The sequence below is a fragment of the Xenopus laevis genome, chromosome 1S, assembly GCF_017654675.1.
Source record: "Xenopus laevis strain J_2021 chromosome 1S, Xenopus_laevis_v10.1, whole genome shotgun sequence".
Classification (NCBI taxonomy): Eukaryota; Metazoa; Chordata; class Amphibia; order Anura; family Pipidae; genus Xenopus; species Xenopus laevis.
In genome coordinates this window covers 16,398,394-16,420,595 of record NC_054372.1, presented here as the reverse complement: position 1 = coordinate 16,420,595, position 22,202 = coordinate 16,398,394, and the positions used below count along the sequence as shown (strand labels likewise).

General features: G+C 39.5%; 1 protein-coding gene across 2 annotated transcripts in view; it reads right to left on the bottom strand.

Annotated features, from left to right (window-relative positions):
• jakmip1.S (janus kinase and microtubule interacting protein 1 S homeolog) overlaps nt 1-19,292 on the bottom strand; it is a 94,834-nt gene extending 75,542 nt beyond the window's left edge. The window contains exon 1 of one of the 2 annotated variants that reach the window (XM_041579400.1): nt 19,186-19,292. Coding sequence is in view for 1 of the 2 variants with exons in the window: in XM_041579401.1 (XP_041435335.1) it covers nt 12,824-12,835 (12 nt within the window). In the remaining variant the exon portion in view is untranslated. Of the gene's footprint in view, nt 1-12,823; nt 12,932-19,185 lie in introns of those variants that run through there. The other variant, XM_041579401.1, reaches the window with a different exon arrangement.
• Nucleotides 19,293-22,202: the final 2,910 nt, after the last annotated feature.

The following is a 22,202-nucleotide window of genomic DNA, read 5'->3' as shown; positions in this document are numbered from 1 at the left end:
TAACAGTGGATAATAGTCTCTGGGAAGGGAGTGTGACTGTGGGATAGCAGGTATAGTAGGGAGAGATGGTGCCTATAGTAACAGTGGGAATAATAGTCTCTGGGAAGGGAGTGTGACTGTGGGATAGCAGGTATAGTAGGGAGAGATGGTGCCTATAGTAACAGTGGATAATTGTCTCTGGGAAGGGAGTGTGACTGTGGAATAGCAGGTATAGAAGGGAGAGATGGTGCCTATAGTAACAGTGGGATAATAGTCTCTGGGAAGGGAGTGTGACTGTGGGATAGCAGGTATAGTAGGGAGAGATGGTGCCCATAGTAGCAGTGAGATTATAGTCTCTGGGAAGGGAGTGTGACTGTGGGATAGCAGGTATAGTAGGGAGAGATGGTGCCTATAGTAACAGTGGATAATAGTCTCTGGGAAGGGAGTGTGACTGTGGGATAGCAGGTATAGTAGGGAGAGATGGTGCCTATAGTAACAGTGGGAATAATAGTCTCTGGGAAGGGAGTGTGACTGTAGGATAGCAGGTATAGTAGGGAGAGATGGTGCCTATAGTAACAGTGGGATAACAGTCTCTGGGAAGGGAGTGTGACTGTGGAATAGCAGGTATAGTAGGGAGAGATGGTGTCTATAGTAACAGTGGGATAATAGTCTCTGGGAAGGGAGTGTGACTGTGGGATAGCAGGTATAGTAGGGAGAGATGGTGTCTATAGTAACAGTGGATAATAGTCTCTGGGAAGGGAGTGTGACTGTGGGATAGCAGGTATAGTAGGGAGAGATGGTGCCTATAGTAACAGTGGATAATAGTCTCTGGGAAGGGAGTGTGACTGTGGGATAGCAGGTATAGTAGGGAGAGATGGTGTCTATAGTAACAGTGGATAATAGTCTCTGGGAAGGGAGTGTGACTGTGGGATAGCAGGTATAGTAGGGAGAGATGGTGCCTATAGTAACAGTGGATAATAGTCTCTGGGAAGGGAGTGTGGCTGTGGGATAGCAGGTATAGTAGGGAGAGACAGTGCTACTTCTATTAATAATAAGATCCTGCAAATCACTTTTGCCCTACACCCTCCCTTAAAGTTATGCCTTACACTAAATCTAGAGAAAGAAGAACATAATCTTACTCGGCTCAGACAGCAATAAAACCTGTGCCACAGAACTCCAGAGAACAGGTAAGTAAGTGCCTGCAGCAGTAAAATGATGATGCCGGCGACAAAGTGTTCAGTTAAGGGGTAGGCAGAGTTAATAAACAAGTGCAGCGCAACAGTTACACCAGGAGCAACATCCATTGGCACCGAACACCGTGCAATAAAGGAAAATGACAACGTACCTTTGGCTCTTTTCTTCTTTCATTTTCTCAGACGATTTGCTTCATTACACTTCCTACATATCCAACCACAGTGCTTCCTCCCCTATCTGACTAAAGGGCATCTCTTGCAATAGTTTAGAATGTTTACACACAATAGCACCACTTATCTCATATCACCATAAAAGCTTTGTTGTAACCTGACCTTAGAGCAACAGAAACCTCTATCTATAGTTAAAAAAAAAAAAAGAAGCCGCTGTACAAAAGTCTATTCCCCAGGGGAACAGTAATACAGAGCTGCTGCTTCACTCTTTTATCCAGGTAATAATGCCCCGCCCTTGTTGGAAATATAAGGATATTAAAAGGCACAGAGCAGCTCCGAGCTCCATGACAATATACAAGTCATACAACTCTTATGGTAACTTCTGGAATTCTCACATTTTAAAGGGCACCTTATATATTATAAAATACACAATGGGGCAAATTCACTAAAGCGCGAAGGCGAGCGCCTAACGCTAGCGCAAATTCGCCAGCATGACGTCATTTCGTTACTATGCCGATTTATTAACGGGTGCTGGCGTAAATTCGCTAGCGAAGTGGACCTACTCTATCGCTACTACGCCAGGTGAAGTTGCACTATAGCGAAGGGACGTAACTACGCTAATTCACTAACTTGCACATTTTACTGAACGTTACTTCTTACTCCAGACTTGCCTTCGCCACCTCAGACCAGGCGAAGTCCTATAGAGTAGATAGGGATTGCTTCAAAAAAAAGTTGAAATTTTTTCTAAGTCCCAAAAAACGCTGGCTTTTCCTTTTGTAAGGGTGATAGGCTGAAAAAGATCGTAAATTTTTATGGGGGTATCCTCCTTCCCCCCTACATTTCCTAACGTATGGCACATTAACTATACAGTGGGCTCATGTGTAGGGCAATATAACAACTCTATTTTATTTAATGAAGCTTTCCCAGCTTGTGTAGTGTAATGTATTTGCTGTTACATATACGTCCTTGTACTTTAACTTGACTCTGTATGCAAATTAGGCATCGCTAGCGTAACTTCACTTTCCTTGACGAATTAACGCTAGCGCAACTTCGCTACTGTTCCCCTCCCTGAGCGCAACTTCGGATTTTAGTGACTTAGCGGAGCCCTGGCGAAGTGCGGTGAAGCAGGTTACTGAATTTGCCCAAATGTATTGAAACAGTGATGTAACACAAGTGACATCAATACCAATTATAACTGATGACATCACTAAAGAGTTAATAATTATTAGGGATGCACCGAATCCAGGATTCGGTTCGGGATTCGGCCTTTTTCAGCAGGATTCGGCCAAATCCAGCAGGATTCTGCCAAATCCTTCTGCAGGCTGAACTGAATCCTAATTTTCATATGAAAATTAGGGGCAGGGAGGGAAATCTTGTGTCTTTTTGTCACAAGACAAGGAAGTAAAAAAATGTTTTCCCTGGAGTAACCCCTGGAGTTGCAAAATATGAGGATATTAGAAGTAACCTTGGAGTTCCATGACCTGTATAAAAACAATCGCCCTTCAGCCTCATGTTTTTATATGGTCATGAAACCAGGTCCGGATTTGTGGAAAGGCCACCTAGGCCCGGGCCTAGGGCGGCAGGAATTTAGGGGGTGGCATGCTGCCCAACCACACCCACATTGGTTCAAAAACACTGGGGATGAGCTGGAGATACAATCATTTTTTAAAATTTTCCGTGCGCCAATCCCCACTGCTCCTGTCCCCCTGGAGGGGACAGGGGCGACGAATGGTAGTGGGCCTAGGGGTGCCCACTATATAAATCCGGCCCTGCATGAAACTCCTCGGTAACTGATAATATCCTTATAATTTACAAGAGGGGGTATTTTATTCACTATATATATAGATATATATATATATATATATATATATATATATATAGCAGTATGAGCTATTGGAAGTCCTGAATAAAAAATTTCCACAAACATACCAAACAAACTCTACAAGTTTGGTCAAATGAGCCAATTAATGGACAATGTTCTGTCATATACTCCCACACTTCTTCCTGTTAAAGAGTAGAAAAGCTGTAGTATTTCTGGTCAGGTGATCTCTAAGACAACACACAGACCATCACAAAATGGTGGTTCAAGGTAAGCGATATAAAAGGGAAATACTTGATATCCATATTCCAGTTTGGCAAGATTCTTTAATAGGCTACTTAATATGATATGAACTATCTTTTGCTTAAAGAAAAAGTACTGCCAAAAATTCAAGTGATTTAAACAAATTAGAATATAATATACAGTTGTGCTGCACTGGTAAAACTGGTGTGTCTGTGTCAGAAACTCTACTATAGTTTATATAAACAAGCTGCTGTGTAGCCATGGGGGCAGCCATTCAAGCACAGGATACACAGTAGATAACAGATAAGTACTACTATAGTTTATATAAACAAGCTGCTGTGTAGCCATGGGGGCAGCCATTCAAGCACAGGATACACAGTAGATAACCGATAAGTACTACTATAGTTTATATAAACAATCTGCTGTGTAGCCATGGGGGCAGCCATTCAAGCACAGGATACACAGTAGATAACAGATAAGTACTACTATAGTTTATATAAACAAGCTGCTGTGTAGCCATGGGGGCAGCCATTCAAGCACAGGATACACAGTAGATAACCGATAAGTACTACTATGGTTTATATAAACAATCTGCTGTGTAGCCATGGGGGCAGCCATTCAAGCACAGGATACACAGTAGATAGCAGATAAGTACTACTATAGTTTATATAAACAAGCTGCTGTGTAGCCATGGGGGCAGCCATTTAAAACTGAAAAAGGAGAAAAGGCACAGGATACACAGCAGATAACAGATAAGCTCAATAGTATACAATGGGATTCTTCAGTACTTATCTATTATCTACTGTGTATCCTGTGCCTTTTCTCCTTTTTCATTTTTAAATGGCTGCCCTCATGGCTACACAGCAGCTTATTTGTATAAACGACAGTAGAGTTTCTGAAGCAAACACACCGGTTTTAATCCGTGCAAGACAACAGTACATTTTATGGTCATTCACTTAAAACACTACATTTTTTGGTGTTACTGTTCCTTTAAAGTAGAAGGAATGTTAGGCACCCCGAAGTGATTGTATTTATTTACCTGAAACCCCAGGCCGGTGCTCCTATCAGCAGAAAACTGCACCATCCCCAGGTTATTCCAGCGAGCACCACGGAGCAACCCTCTTCCAGCCTCTTCTTACTTCTCGCGGCTGCGCATGAGCAGTAGAGTGAAAAGTCGAACCTTAACTAAAAAGTCCGGTTTTTCATTCTACTGTGCATGTGTCTGCCCCGGGAAATTTGAAGAAAGAAGAAGCCAGTGCAGTTTTCTGCTGATAGGAGGTTTCTGGTAAGTAAAAACTTACACTTGGGGGTGCCTAAAATTTGGCACCCCCAAGTGTAAAATTACTTTCCTTCTCCTGTAAGTATTCATTTGGAGGGCAAAGTTCTCCTTTAAGGCAATCACAGCTTGATCACTCATTATTAAACTCTTTTCCTGCCATAAGCCCAAAGCCACAGTATTGAACTGCCTAATTCTGAAAATATTCTAATTTCTTTTAGCTATGCACCAAACATGACAGGGAATTCAGCAGTACTTTTAATTCAATCGTATATAAAACTAAAGCCTTGAACGGCAAATGAACGGCAAATGCCTTCTACATCAACCATGGCAGCAACAATTATCCTTGATCTTTCTTTCATAAGTTGCCTTATGTTGCTCACTTGGTTCTTTTCATTCTGTGAGGCATCAGTTGTACCGGTTTGCACGCACATATCATGTATTATTATCAGACTTTTTTGGAGCAATCTATGAAAAGGTTAGGAAGGACATTTCAGGGTCATGAAGCAAGTCTGGCTTTAAAATGGAGTAAATAATGCAGGTCATGTCCCCGGAGGCATTATACTCCTGGCATGAATATTCCCCTGCAGTGGGCAGTTTGGCCTACGGCAACTGACACTTGCCTGCAGCTCTATTTTTCCCTTATACACAGACCACAGCTGGGCTTATATGTGTGCACTGTCTAAGGACAGGAATCAGATCTGACATACAGGTGGCCTGGTTGCATACTCTCCTGACTGTTAAAGCAAAGATCATTCACAGGATATTAAAAAATAATAGAACGTGTACAACCTTCTTAAAGCGCTGAGGAGTTGGACACATGGGTCTTGGAACCAAGCAAATATAAAAGGGGGGTTGTGGGAGCACTCACATTGCGAAGTAGAAATATATAAAAGTATAAGGGAAGTGCCGCTGACATAAGCAAATGGGTCAGTGCACATTCCCTGGGCCCCTGTCTAAGTAATTCAGTAGATATGCAAATGCATGTTTTAACAAAGACAGGGGTTTTTAGTTACAAAGTTATGATCATAAAGTTGAAAAGCCACCATACCACGTCAAGGTAAACCCCATATGGCGGTCCCTAACTTCTTTACCTATAGTCTTGGAACCAATATTCTTACTCTTGCAATTGTTTTTCATTTTTGATTATTCATTTTTTTGCTTTTTATTCACAAGCTCTCCAATTTGCAATTGGTAGGGTCCAAAATTACCCTAGCAACTATGCATTGATTTGAATGAGAGACTGGAATATGAATGGGAGAGGGAATGGGAGAGGGACTGAATAGAGAGATAGGGAATAATAAGTAGCAATAAATGGGTAGTAACCGAGCATTTGTTTTTTTAGATGGGGTCAGTGACCCCCAATTGAAATCTGGAAAGAGTTAGAAGAAGGCAAATAATTAAAAACTATTAAAAACGAAGGCCAATTGAAAAGTTGCTTTAGCCATTCTATAACATATTAAACGTTAACTTATCGGAAATGTGCCCTCCCTAGAAGAACAAGGGATACAATACCTACTCTATGGCTGAAAGAGTCATCACCCCTATCATATTCTACTTAGACATTGATAATAACATTTTGAGTGACTCATATTTGCTGGCAAAGAGCATGGACAAAGTTAACAGCCATGTTTTGGTTCACAGTGTAATAACCTCACTATTTAGGGGATATTGGGGATGCCTATTTCTAGTGTATGTATATATATATATATATATATATATACATATACACACACACACATATATACACACACATTTATATATATAAAGTTATAATCAATCAAAGCATAAATTTCAGCAAAAGCAGCAGATTGCGGAGCTCTTGCTCAATGTTCAAAGTCCAATGTCCTTGCTCTACATATATTGCTAGGTAAATATTAAAATGGACAGTTACCCAGCAAATATTTTAAAGGACAAATGTGTGGGATCCATTATCCAGAAAGATCCATATCACGGGGAAGGCCATTTCCAGTAGACTCCATTTTAATCAAATAATTTACATTTTAAAAAAGGTATAAGGTAAGTAATCCTTAGTGGAGGCAAAACCAGCCTATTAGAGTTAATATTTAAATGTTAGAATTGTTGGCAACTTGCTGATGACTAGAGTTTGTGTATTACCCAAACACTGAGGGCTGGGGGTTTTCTGATAACTTTGGCATAAAAGGAGCATCCACTCAGGTCAGGAGCTTTACCTGTGAACAGGTGACTTGATTATTGGATAATCATTTGATAATCAGGAACCTGAAGGTAATGCAACAAAGTTTATGGTACTCTCTACTTTATAAAAAATTGGGAGTTGGAAAACTCCCCCCCCCCTTTTTTTGGAGCTACTGCTGAATGGCTGACATTTTCCTATATAAAAAATTTTTTTGATAGAAAGAGGTATACCGGTAATTAATTTATACCAATACCGCGCCACTGCACTATTGACAAAAAAAGGGGGGGCTGCTTCCTTGAATATCACCGTTCACACCAGGTTAAAAAGACACAGGAAATCTGAAATAGAATGCACATAGAGTAGTATTGTCTCAATTAAGATAAGCAATTAAGCCCCTAGAGCCACAGAGTGTTTAAAAATGGTGCCCGGAGAGCTATATTGCAGAAGATCCACCAGTGTGATATTCTTCAAGATTCCCCCTTTCGGGTATATACTCACAAGATTTCTTGGATTTTTGATGCATATAGTAATGTTCGTTCTTCACCTTATAAGTTTTCTCCAGTCATCCACCAAGTAATATAATGAAGATATAAGCAAAATATAGTATAATATTGCTTTAATAAATATTAAAAATCACCATAAAACAAACGATTTTCTACTCACAAGGATCACCAGATCATAAAGCACGTAGTACCCAAAGCAAAATAAAAGTCCAGAGTTCTCTGGGTCCAGGAAGGTTTCTCCTGTTGCGTCTGTGATCGATGAATAAATCAAACTGCTCCAATATCCGTGATCAATGAATAAATCAAACTGCTCCAATATCCAACGCGTTTCGCAGTCTCTCTTGACCGCTTCCTCAGGAATGGTGTGATGATCACACAAGTCCTGAGGAAGCGGTCAAGAGAGACTGCGAAACGCGTTGGATATTGGAGCAGTTTGATTTATTCATTGATCACGGATATTGGAGCAGTTTGATTTATTCATCGATCACAGACGCAACAGGAGAAACCTTCCTGGACCCAGAGAACTCTGGACTTTTATTTTGCTTTGGGTACTACGTGCTTTATGATCTGGTGATCCTTGTGAGTAGAAAATCGTTTGTTTTATGGTGATTTTTAATATTTATTAAAGCAATATTATACTATATTTTGCTTATATCTTCATTATATTACTTGGTGGATGACTGGAGAAAACTTATAAGGTGAAGAACGAACATGACATTTTCCTATACCTGGAACCCAGTCATGAGTTAACCAGGGTCCAGAACAAAGGTTGGTTCTTACCAAAACCATAGCTACCATAAAGTTGTAGCTTCCTTCAACTGTAAGGATAGAACTACACTACATGTTGACATCACATACCTTTAGTTCCGACATGACACGAGGAAGTGAAAGTGTCACGACGAATGCACTGAATCTAAGGTAAGTAATAGGAATGACGGACGTCGTAGCAGTGCACATCCGACACGACATGACTGTCGGATGCGAACGCTGCATGTTGCGTCTTCATCTGACAGTCATATTGGATGCACTCTGCGACAACATACGACATTCCTATTACTTACCTTAGATTGGACATGACGCCTGCGCTTCCTCGTGTCACGTCAGAATGGAAGGTATCAGATGTCAAAACGCCCGTTTAGTTCTACCATCAATGTCTTGTTGGGATCCAGTACAAGGTACTGCTTTCTCATTACAGAGAAAAAGGAAATCATTTTAAAAAACTTTAATTGATTAAAATGGAGTTTATGGGAGATGGCCTCTTCTTAATTCGGAGCTTTCTGGATAATGGGGAATCCCATACCTGTACCTGAAAGAGTTACAGTTCTCTACCGCCAAAATTCCTTGCAACACAACTTGTTGTAAAGGGGCGTCATCGACCCTACTTTGAAGAAGCTTTTTCTCTGCACACAAATTGCTTCCGGGAATGACTTGCTTATATGATAAATAATTCATCCATTCCCAGCCAGGCATAATTAATATAGCAAAATACAAGCGGAGGGATAATCCTAGGATTAATCTATATCAGGGGTCCCCAACCTTTTTCACCCGTGAGCAACATTCAGATGTAAAAAGAGTTGGAGAGCCACACGAGCATGAAAAATGTTTCTTGGGGTGTCAAATAAGGGCTGTAATTGGCTATTGGTAGCCCCTATGTGGACTGCCAGCCTACAGGAGCTTCTGTTTGGCAGTACACCTGTTTTTTCTGCAACTAAAACGTGCCTCCAAGCCACAAATTCAAAAATAAGCACCTGCTCTGAGGCCACTGAGAGCAACATCCAAGGGGTTGGAGAGCAACATGTTGCTCATGAGCTACTGGTTGGGGATCACTGATCTATATAGACTGTTGGTCCAGAGATGAGGATCTGTCCAACCTCATGGAGCTGTAAATGGTACCATTAAAAACACACACGTTCGATTCCATTAGCCAATTAATAGACATGAGATGGAACTCTAACAGAATATCAACCAACTGAAGTCTGCAAAACCATGCCAATACCAATATAACTGCAAGATTTGGGGTCTAGGGTGGAAAATATCGGTCTACTAATTAGAGTTTTATATTTGATAACGCAGTTCACAGTCACTGATTAGCCTTCCAGTACAGAACTATCAAGGCAGTAGTAATATTTTGCTATATCCGAAAGTAATAAGAAGGGCACGTTAATAAATATGTAGATAATAGAGCCAATCAGAATAGAGGGGCCCACTATCAGCCTACCTATATATAGCTACAGTCATTTATAAATCTACAGAACACAGACATTTTGTGTATCATGGCTATATTGGATGAAAGGGGTGGTTCAACTTTAAGTATGTTATAGAATGGATAATTCTAAGCAACTTTTCATTTGGTCTTCATTTTATAAGATGTACTGCCTTCTTGTAAATCCAGCTTTCAAATGGGGGGGGGCACTGACCCTAAGGCTACAAATTTATTGTTCATTTTTATAACACATTAATCTATTCAGGCCCTCTCCTATTATAATTTGGACCCTTGCAATTAGATTGCTGAAACTTCAAACTGGAGAGCTGCTGAATAAAAAGTAACAAAAACGGCAAATAATGAAAACCAACTGCAAATTATTTCAGAATATAATTAACTACATCATACTAAAAAATACTACACTAAACTATTTTAAGGGTGAAAACCCCTTTAAATATATTCTTATTAAATATATCTGAAATAATCTATTTTAATTTGATAAAAATCGTCCCCTTGCTAAAAATACTTAAATATCCAAAAGGATGAACCAGAGTTCATTGTGTTTGTTGAAGTCAGACCCCAGTAATCCGAAGATATTTTAATCGTTAAATGCTTCATAAAAGGATAAAAATTAAGAATAAAGCTAATAAACCTATTTAGCTTGAGAACAGACACAAAAGTCCTCATTGTAAGAGAAGACAATTTGGTTTCCTAATTTGAGCACAAGCCCACTGATCTCATAGCATGGGTTGGACAAGGATTAAAGTGGGCAATCACAGACTACAAAGTGAAAGGGAAGAAGACTGGGGGGCTTTGTTGCTGTCCCCACAAAGGAAATCAAGCAATCACAAGAAAAATGTTAATTTGCAGGATAATAAAAGCTATTTCTCAATTTAAAAAAATAATTCAGCTGGAACAGGAGAGAGTCAAAGTAAAAAAACTTGGCATTATAAGTCTAAAGCTGTATAAAAGCAGTGATATCTCAGAAATAGCGATAAGTGAAATTTTTAGCAGAGTTTCGCCTCAAAAATGACGCCCATAGACTTCAATAGGTGAAAAAAATTGTTGTGCGACAAAAAGAAAATTGACGTGCATAGACTTTAATGCATTTTGGAGAATACTTGCGAAATAGATCAGATTCGCCCATCACTACTCACTAAACTAAAAATAGAACATTAACGTTAACTTTTAGTATGTTACAGAATAGTCAATTCGAAGCAACTTTTCAATTGGTCGTCGTTATTTATTTTCTATAGTTTTTTTTAATTATCTGCATTCTTCTTTTTCTGACTTTTCCCAGCTTTCAAATGGCCCCATCTAAAAAACAAATACTCTGTAAGGCTACAAATGCATTGCTATTTTTTATGTCTGATCTTTCTATTCAGGTCCTTTCCTTTTCATATTTCAGTTTCTAATTCAAATCATTGCATGGTTGCTAAGGATATCGGGGCCCTAGCAACCAGACTGCTGAAACTGCAAACTGGAGAACTGCTGAATAAAAAGCTAAATAATTCAAAAAACAAAATATAAAAATGAATACCAACTGCAAATTGTCTCAGAATATCACTCTCTACACTATACTAAAAGATAATTCAAAGGTGAACAACCCCTTTAACACTGCATTTGTGCAGCAGAAACAAATTAAAAATAAAATTAATTCGACTAGTTTAACTGCAATTACCCACAAAGCCATGCTCTACAGCAAAATCTATGCATATGAACCTATCAGGGAAGCAGATTATGTGGCTAGATGGAGTAACCCCCCGCACAGCAATTTAGACATTTGCCAAGAGGTAGCAACATGGACTGTCTCAATAAATAACAAATATAATATGATTATAATATATAATAACTTTATTCATTAGACAAAATAATTTAGCGAATGACTCCAGCAAAGGGATGTTTATCATATGGGCAACAGTCAAACCAAGGGTTGCCTTGTCCTTAAAGGAAAAATGAAAATTTAATACAGGTATAGGATCCCTTATCCAGAAAACCCGATATCCAGAAAGCTCTGAATTACAGAATGGCTGTCTCCCATAGACTCCATTTTATCCAAATAATCCAAATTTGAGTTTATTTAGCGATTACATGATTTTCTAATAGACCTGGGACCCGTTATCCAGAATGCTTGGGACCTTGGGTTTTCCGGTTAATTTGTCCTGTAATTTCATGCCTTAAGTCTACTAGAAAATCATATAAATATTAAATAAACCCAATAAGCTAATTTTGCTTCCAAGGATTAATTATATCTTAGTTGGGATCAAGTACAAGATACTGTTTTATTATTACAGAGAAAAAAGAAATCATTTTTAAAAATTTGGATTATTTGGATAAAATGGAGTCTATGGGAGACGGCCTTTCTGTAATTCAGAGCTTTCTGGATAACAGGTTTCGGGATAACAGATCCCATACCTGTATGAAGACCCCAATTATGGAAACATCCATTATCCGGAAAGCCCCATGTTCCTAGCACTCTGGATAACAAGTCCCATACTTGTGTTTAGAACATTTCTTATTTAAGTATGATGAAGCTTATATTAAATTTTAATTTCCGTAGGGAAAACATCGCAAGGAAAACATGCCCCCAAATTGCACAACAAAGGCATAAATACGGGGGGGGGGATGTAATAAAAGTTGGTAACGAAAGACTATTCGCAATGTGAAAAGTTATGCCTTTGCGCAAATTTAATATAGCTTTTGCGAACCTGAAAACTGTTTAGTGACCACTTCCGACAGTGGAAGACTGTTTGAGAATTTTATAGTTTGTAATAAAACTTCTTACTGAAAAAGTCGTTATGTTTGCTCCAAAAGATTACGGCACCTTCAAGCACTTCCTAAGAGTGCGCAATTAAAATTCGCAAAGCAATAACAGTTTAAGGAACAATATTACATTGCGAGATTGAATTACATTCCCTCCATAGTGTTTTGCCATGTTGGGCACATATACAACTTCAGCAGGTGTTTTAGAGTCAAAACATTTGTTAACTATACACATACATATGCCCTGGGATACTCTTATAGTTACACCCTGCCTGAGAATTCCTCCCTCTAGTATTGTACAACTACAAATGTAATAGCTACGGGTGTTGGGTGTTGGGAGTTGAGCTTCTGATACACCAGAAATAGCCTATCATGTAAAATATGATCAAAGCCATATTCTGTTGTTTGTTAAGGAATATCTCATACGCATTTTATGTACATTAACCCCCATTCAGTAATGCCACTAACATATCCGAGTGCAGTACAGTGTTACCATTATACATTAGTGCACCTACTTGTGTAATCATTCCTTAGAGCCCAAAACTAGGTAGAGAATCTAAATACAGGGAGTCAGCTTGTCTCTCCTAGCTAATGAGACAGCTTTATGCACCTGAAAGTCATTCCCTTCCCAAACACAGGGGAAATTTAACCTTTTTGGTGCAAGAGAGAGAAGTTCAAAAAATCTAATCATCATCCAGAGGCAGGACAATTCCAAAAGGCTTATGGTATATGTTGGAATTAGTTTGCCACTGCTCTGTACTTCATAAATGAAATGTGTAAAAATTAATAGAGATGCGTCTCATGGGAAAATGGAGTCAGGATCTGACCTCCCTGTAAGGTGAGTGGGATGAATTGGTTCCTGTGCAGCCTGAACACAGGGTTTACATGTAGTTAGTTACAGCAATTAGTGCTTCCGTTTTGTTTGTTTTCAGGTAGACATCTGCAGTGTGACTTTGGGGTTATCACAAGGCCCTGGTTTCCATAAGACTGAGCAAAACCCGAACTGACTGGGTATCACTGTACCATGTGGATTTAATGGTGCTTTCAACGGTATAAGAAGGTAAATGTTAGGGCCCTTAACACAGTTGTTGTTGTTGTTTAATTTGTATGCATTTGAGACACAGGTGTAAATGCAGCTTTAGGGCTGAACTCCACAGAATGATGCCGAATTATTTGTCACGTGGCGACAGGTTAGAGGCTCCGAATATAATGGGAGTGATAAAAAGGTACAAACTACATGTATTTCACACGACTGTCAGATGTGCATGCCGTACGCTGTGTCTTCATCCATGTTGTGTGTAGTTTCTATCACTCCCATTATATTTGGTGAATCCGACCTGTCGCCTGCGTTTTGTTGACACGTGACAAATCAGTCGGTATCGTTCTGTGGAGTTCAACCCTAAAACATGAGCTAACTGATTCTATTTTATTCATCGTTGGATATTAAAGGAAATCTACCCCGTACCAAAAGCCCCTCTAAACTTCCTGGCATTGCCCATCTCCCCTTTCCCTACCTGCATTAGTAAACAAAACCCTTGAAAACAAATTCTGACCCTTAATGGGCACCTGTTTGGTAAAAATGTTATCCCCAACCAAAGGTGCAGGCTAATTGAGCCCACATTCCATATGGGGATAACAATAGTTTTTTTTTTTTAAATAATTTCCCCCCGCCAGCGCTATGCTACCCACACCGGAATGGAGCTCCCAGTGCGAGCAGCCATGACCGATCACTCACATACGAATAATGCGCATGTGACATCATTCGCATAATGAGCAATTCGGGGCAGCTTTTCTTTATGTGCATGCAAGTGACTGGACATGGCTGCTCGCACTGGAAGCTCCATCCCGGTGTGGGTAGTGTATCGCTGGAGGGGGGAAATTTTGAGTCAGTGGAAAGAGTCAGTAGAAGGCGGCAAATAATTCAAGAACTATAAAAAATAAATATTGAAGACCAATCGAAAAGTTGTTTAGAATTAGCCATTATATAACATACTAAAAGTTAACATAAAAGTGAACCACCCCTCAAAAAATTTCGATTTACTAAGTGTAGGAACTACGAAAGACTACAAATATTCACCAGGTATAAGTTTTCGAGGTCCTATACAAGTCAGTGGAAGTTGCACTGATCCTATTGGGCCTTTTAGAGGTTTTCTAATTTTTTTGTTTGGAATTGCAAGGAATTGTCCGAAAACTTGAATTTTTTGAGTTTTAACAGGTATGGGACCTGTCATCCAGAATGCTTGAAGCCTGGGGTTTTCCAGATAACTGATATTTCTGTAATTTGGATCTTCATACTTTAAATCTACCACAAAATTATGTAAACAATAAATAAATCCAATAAGCCGATTTTTCTCCCAATAAGTATTAATTAGTTCGGATCAAGTAGAAGGTGCCAAAGGTGTAGGCTACCAGAATAGTATTTTTTTGTTATTTATTTTTTTTAAATTACACACTACTGTTACCCAAACAGGAGTGTGGGCTCTATTAGCCTGCACCTTTTGATGGCGATAACATTTTTGACCAACAGGTGCCCTTTAATAAATATTTTTTAGAATCGTTAGTAACATAACATTTATTTGGAAAACCCCAAGTATTCCGGATAATAGATCCCAATCCTGTACCAGAAAAACTGCAGGTATTTTCAGTATAATAAAAATATTATTCTTTTGAGAAATAGTGGCACATTTTCAAAAATGTAGACTTAAGACAGTGGAACATGAGGGATTTGACCTTGCCAAAAGAATACTCTGTGCTCCACTGGCCACAGTGAAGAGGACAACACTGCATTATATTTTTATTACTTTAAAACAATACCATTTTTTGATGTTACTGTTCCTTTAAGGTCATTATTTTATTTCCTGGTATCAGTGGCCCAGACCCATAGTTTAAAGGAAAACTATACCCCCAAAATGAATATTTGAGCAACAGATAGTTTATATTAAATTAAGTGGCATGTTAAATAATCTTACCAAACTGGAATATATATTTAAGTAAATATTGCCCTTTTACATATCTTGCCTCGAACCACCATTTTGTGTTGGTCTGTGTGCTGCTGTTGGTCACCTGACCAGAAATACTGCAGCTCTAACTGTAACAGGAAGAAGCGTGGAAGCAAAAAACACAACTCTGTCTGTTAATTGGCTCATGTGACCTAACAAGTATAGTTTGTTTGGTATGTTTGTGTGCACTGTGAACCCTACGATCTCAGGGGATGGAACTTATTTTTTAAAATGGCAGGTAGGTTTTACATGAAGCAGGGTTTTACATATGAGTTGTATATGCAACATCTTTTTATAGAGACCTACATTGTTTGAGGTGTATAGTTTTCCTTTAAGGGCTGTGTGCACCTAAAAGCCTGTACCAACAAGGGAAAAACAGAGGGGCAACAAATTAGAAACTAAAAGCAAAGACCTGATTAGTTGCTATGGGCAGCATCACAGGTGATGTTTGTCTCCAGTATTAATAAGTATGCCCCAGATTGTGCATTAACTGTCAACCAACTAATGTAGGATTTTTCAGATGCGGGTCTGCAGATCGAGGGTCTGCAGGTTGCAGGTCTCATCTAAATTTCTTATGTTATGTTGTATTGTCTATATTTTAATCCTTTTAAAATTTTACAAAATGTGTTTCTGTCCCCGCCCACTTTTGATGATGTCAATTCCGGTTTGCAGCAACATCACTTCCTGTTTGATGGTGGTCAGCACATTGTGGGTCGGGTTGCGGATGAGGCAGTTACGGGTCCGGGTCGGGTAGCGGATCATAGTGGGTAAATATGCGGTTCGGGACGTGGGCTGCGGGTTCGGGTCTTAGAAATTGGTTCCGTGCAGGACTACACCAGGACATCTGGACTGAAAATCAAAATAAACACTGGAATTTCAGGTACACAGAGGCCCAAACAGTGACTCACCAGACCAATTTATAGTGACTGTCTATGGCAACTTTCAGCAGCCCCTATGGCATATGCCAGAACCCACAGAATGACAGTTTGGGCCTGAACTACACCCCGTGGCAACATAAGACTGCAGCCGATTAGTAACCTAGACTGCCGGGTTATCCAGGGAAAAGCTAATCGCATGGCTAGGATATATTCCCCTGTTACGTACCACCCTAAGCACTAAGCCAAGCTGATTTCTCTTTGTGTGGGACATGATTTTTGTGCCACACAAAATGGATGTAGTACTGGCTCATTCACTCCAGCAGCTAATGTCCAGTTATGGTATAGCCATTCAAGTAAATTTAAAGCTTAGCAAGTGACTGCAGCGTGGTTTCCTGCAATTCCAATAAGGAAAGAAAACGCTGCAACTATCCCAACTGCAGCAACGCAGCAGCTCCCTGGTACTCCTACGTCATGTAATGTGGTCCCCACGGAGTAGATGCTATGGTGTAAATTTATCAAAGAGTGAAGTTCCGCCACTAGAGTAAAATTACGCAGCTCACAATTCATTTCTATGGGATTTTGAAAGGCGTATTTATCAATGGGTGAAAGTGAAATTTAACCCTTTGATAAATACGCCTTTAAAAACCCCATAGAAATTAATGGGAAGTGGCGGAATTTCACTCTAGTGGCGGGACTTCACTATTAACTTCACTCTTTGATAAATATACCCCTATGAGTAAGAAAACTGAGTGCTATAACAGGGCAAGATGGTAACAATGCCGTAACGCTTTATCTTATAATTGTTTTATATTTGAACACATCAAGGGCACACAAATATACCATCTTATTGTTAAAAATGCAATGGAATGTGAATGCGCTGACACAGATATCTGTAGGTACAAACAGGTAGAATAAAATGGACCTCATGCACTTAGATAACCTTAAATCTGCACTTCAAATCGATTTCCTTTTTCTCTGTAATAATAAGGGCAGAGACACACGATGCAATTTGGGAAATTAGTCGCCTGGCGACAAATCTCCTCTTCTTCGGGCCGAATAATCTCCCCGAACTGCCTTCTTATGGCTAGAATGTAAATCACCATGGGATGGCACTCTGAGATCTTTGTTTTCTGAAGTTGCCTCATGAGAAAACTTCGGGCGACTTTGGAAAACTAAACGCTCTGAGTGCCATCCCACTGGCAATTCTTATTCTAGCCGGCGGGAAGGCAAGGGAGGCAGTTTGGGGAGATTAGTCGCCCCGAAGAAGATGAGATTTGTCGCTGGGCAACTAATTTTCCCGAATTGCAGTGTGTGTCTCTGCCCTAAAATCAGTAACTTGTACTTAATCCAAACTATAAAATATAATTAATCCTTATTGGAGGCAAAGCAACCCTATTGGGTTTATTTAATGTTTATATGATTATGGAAAGTTATCAGTATATTAGTTATCTGGAAAACGAGGTCCCGAGTATTTTGGATAACAGGTCCCATACCTGTACACAGGGTACACACCAACAACCTTTGAGTGGTAAATATGATTTCTATTTTACTTCAGTTAAACCAACTCCACTTTCTACCCTATTCTCTGGTTGCTAGTCTGGGACCTAAGCAACAAGAGGGCAGACCCATTGTGAGGCTAGAATGTTGCCATGATTATTATAGCATCTACGATAGAATTCTCATACCATCTCCCATTCATCCTACATACTTTCAATTCATGGTTGGTAGGGGGAGGGAGCCTAGCAACCAGTTTACCTTTAAAACTGTATTGTTGTCAAACAACAAAGCCGAACTAGTACAAAAAAATCTAAATAATGTCAATTTTCATTCTAAGGACGTCACTGTGAAATTCCTTTATAGAAGCAAATACACCCCTTGAAAGCAACGAAATTCTGAAAAATGGATTCTGCAAACTCTTCAATACTGTATCTCTTTAAAATATTATGATGTAGTTGTTGCTTTATCGCTAGGCAACAGTTAAAGGTGTATATGATAGAAATAATTTTCCCCAGCAATACTATATTATAGTGTTCAGCTCACCCCACCCTGAGATCTGTACAATACAGTTCTGTGCAACTGTCAGTAACGCTGTGAGACTGTCCAATTTGTGGCATAAGCCCTCCGCCCATATGTCTGCAATATAACCATGCACCTGCTGCAGAACCTCTTGGTAGGCAGATATAGCCATCAGCAATTTCCCAGAATTATAACCCTTTTCAGCCCAGATGTTCTGCAGCAGCTGGAGCTATCGGGCTTTACAGATGTAATATGGGGGCAATGCAATTAAAAGAAACCCGTACAGTAGATCTGTTCATGTCACATATACGGCCATGGGCATGACTATAGAAGTAGCAGACCCTATGGCTGCAGGGGGCCCAGGAGGTAAAGGGGCCCCGTGAAGCCCTAATTCATATCCAATATCAATAAATATTGGTAATACAGTTCAACCTCTAGAGATTTTGGGGTCATGAAAAATAATTTTCTGAGGCCCAGTGATATCTAGTTACTGTATACTGTATATAGAAGCACGGCCATACTGTCATTCCACCTACTAGTAACCTACTGAAGGGTTAAGGGTGGGTCCTTTCTCATACCCAGATTCCACCATGGGCAGAGATAGAAGGGATGGCACAGCATCCCAACCATATACCCATGATGCATAGCTGATCAGTAATCAGTTCAGATCCATACTGCAGGCTGCATTGATTCCTGTGCATTGTAACTAATGAGCAATTGTGCAGCATGTGCTTTTTTTTTTATCCTGCTCCATTTCTCCTTGTAATGGCAAAACCAGCGCCTCAATGATACAGAGATGTTATTATCCCCAGGCACACAAGCACAGGGTGGGTGTCACCCAGTAATACTGATATACACAGGCTAAATACATCTGATATACAGACGTGCTGTCAGGTGAGAGCAGGCAGTAGCATCCCTATACCAGATCCCTATACAGATAATGCAGCCTCCCCCTCTGGCCTGCAGAGCTCTATCTCCACTTACTGGGACTGATGCCGTGAGGTTTGTGCTGGGCTGCAGAGCTGACTCCGGCTGAATCCTCCATGTACCATTCCGTGGGAGGCGCTGCCCCTCAAACCGGTGCTGATGCTGCTGCAGTGCTGTCTGTGGCCAGAGCCTGGGAAGCAGCACAGAATGCACCACGTGCTGTTATACCACCTGCTGGTAGATTTGCAGAACACACCCACCTACTCATTTTACTGTAAATACAATTTATACAGTAAGACCCACATTTTTCAGGGACCAGGAAAAAACAAATGCAAAATCCAGGAAAATGTAAAATCAGTGAAATGTTAAAGCAACTTATTCTTCAAGTAACCAAAGAATATAAGCACAGGAGTCATACATATGTAAGTACAATATTTACTGTGTTTGTAACAAGGGTTAAAAAGGAGAAAGAAACACTAACAATGAATAGGGCTAAAAATGGCATATTTTATATACTGAACTTATTGCACCAGCCTAAAGTTTCAGCTTCTCAATAGCAGCAATGATCCAGGACTTCAAACTTGTCACAGGGGGTCACCATCTTGGAAAGTGTCTGTGACACTCACATGCTCAGTGGGCTCTGATTGGCTGTTGAGAAGCTAAGCTTAGGGCTCGTCACTAATTATCCAGCAGAAAATGAGCTTCCCCTGTAATATAAGCTGATGCTACAGGTTTGCTGATTATTAAATTCTGATGCTAATTGCACTGGTTTCTGTGCTGCCATGTAGTAATTATGTGTATTAATTACTAATCAGCCTTATATTGTGACATTTCTATTCTATGTGTACTGTATATTGTGAGTGGCTCCCTAAGCTCAGTAAGTGACAGCAGCACAGAGCATGTGCAGTGAATCAGCAGAAAAGAAGATGGGGAGCTACTGGGGCATCTTTAGAGACACAGATCGTTACTGCTAAAGGGCTGTTGTTTCCTTGGGCTGGTACAGAACATACAGTATGTGATCATACATTGGACAATGACTTACTAAATTTGAAATTAAGATTTTGTTGGAATAAATGAGACTGTATCTCTGTGTTCAGTTCTGTGTAAAGAGTTACGTATGGAGCTATCGCTTTACTTGTTTAATTGTGCATTTATCACCTTGAGTGGACAGGGCACTGGGGTCATAATTCTCATTATTCCAAGTCATATAAAACATTCCTGCTTTTTACATCTATGCAATATAGAATCAAACTCTTTTCAGGTAATGTCTGGAACAAAAGGTGTGGATACAAGAAAACTGTTGGACTCTCAGATTTTATTACTAAACATGAGGGTGAAAAGGGCAGAGAAATAAGGGGTTACGTGCAGTACTTTGCCTGGTTATGAAAATTGTGCCCAAAATAGCACTACTTTGACTGATTTGGATTTCAATCAAATATTGTTGGTAAAATAATACTGACATACTATTTTACTATGTGCGAATTATTAGCTAGAAAATAAGCTCAGTCCGAGGAATGCATTTTCTTTTCTTATGAAATTCAATTTGTTTCTATTTCTAGTAGGGATGCACCAAATGTTTTAGGATTTCGCCAAATCCTTTGTTAAAGATTCAGCCGAATAACAAACCAAATCAGAACCTGAAATGAGGGGGAAAAAGAATGGTGTGTGTTTTGATTTCCTTGACTGTGTGATGAAAAGACATTTGATATTTCGTATTTGGTTCAGTCAGGCACTTGCTGAAAAAGACAGAATTTTGGCCGAATCCCGAACTGAATCATGGATTTTGTGCACCCCTTATTTCATTATTCTATATTTTACACTTATTTTTACAACCTGTATTATTAACTCTGCAAAAAAATATGTTTTAAAAGCAGCAAAGCAGGGAAAAGCCTGGCAAAAATCTAAATACCAGCCATTAAATTTGGTTGAAAATAGCCTATATATAAATTTCAGTTTTCTAATGTGACCGTTAAATCTATTACAAGGCTCACATTACATTTGTACAGAAAAAGATCTATCTATCTATCTATCTATCATCTATCTATCTATTTATCTATCTATCTATCTATCTATCTATCTATCTATCTATCTATCTATCTATCTATATATCTATCTATCTATCTATCTATTTCTCCATCAATCTATCCAGATATCTCTCTATCTGTCTTTTTAAATCTGTATCTATCTATCATCTACAGTATTTATCTGCTGTATCTATCTATCATCTATTTATTTCTCTATCTATTTCTCTATCAATCTATCCAGATATCTCTCTATCTCTGTCTATTTATCTACATCTATCCATCATTCTAGAGCTCTATCTATCTATCTATCTATCTATCTATCTATCTATCTATCTATCTATCTATCTATCTATCAAAATGTACCTAGAGCTCCCTCTATTGACAACAAACTATTTCTTAGATTGTGATACCAGATCCCAGATCCAAGGGACCCCTTTAGGGCCCACACAAAACTACACTAGGGTCCATGCACAGAGCACTTTCGTTCTAGCAGTCTGTTAAAAGCCCGGGGCAATGCTGTCAGGCACATGGCAGACCTGTACTTTATGTCTGGCATAGGTAGGTGACACATGCATGTCTCCTCTGTGCCTTCGTAGCCTCTGTATCTGAGTGATGAGCAAGCTAGGGGGCCACTCGCCCCTTTTGAAGCAGTTGCAGCAATGTGCCCATTTGCCACTGGCTTCTAAAATAAGGCCTTTTTAATGATTATTTTGCAAGGAGTAGAGAATGAAAGTATAAAGATTAAAGAGATAGTTCACCTTTTAGTATGTTATAAACGTTTTGTATGTTAACATTATTCAGGCGCCCATTAACCTCTCCAGAGTCCAGCGGCAGACACTTTTACACAACTCAAACTGATGGCCCACTGCCCTCTAGGGATATTTGGTAGCACGTCACAGTTCTGTGAGTTTGTTATACTCTCATTAGGTATGAATAAACTGTAGGTTTACATCATGCCACTGTTGAATTCAGGAACAGTTTGGTGTTAGCCACTAGCACAGTTCCATATTAATACTTTCCCACAATTTCTCTTTTTAACATATCTGGACA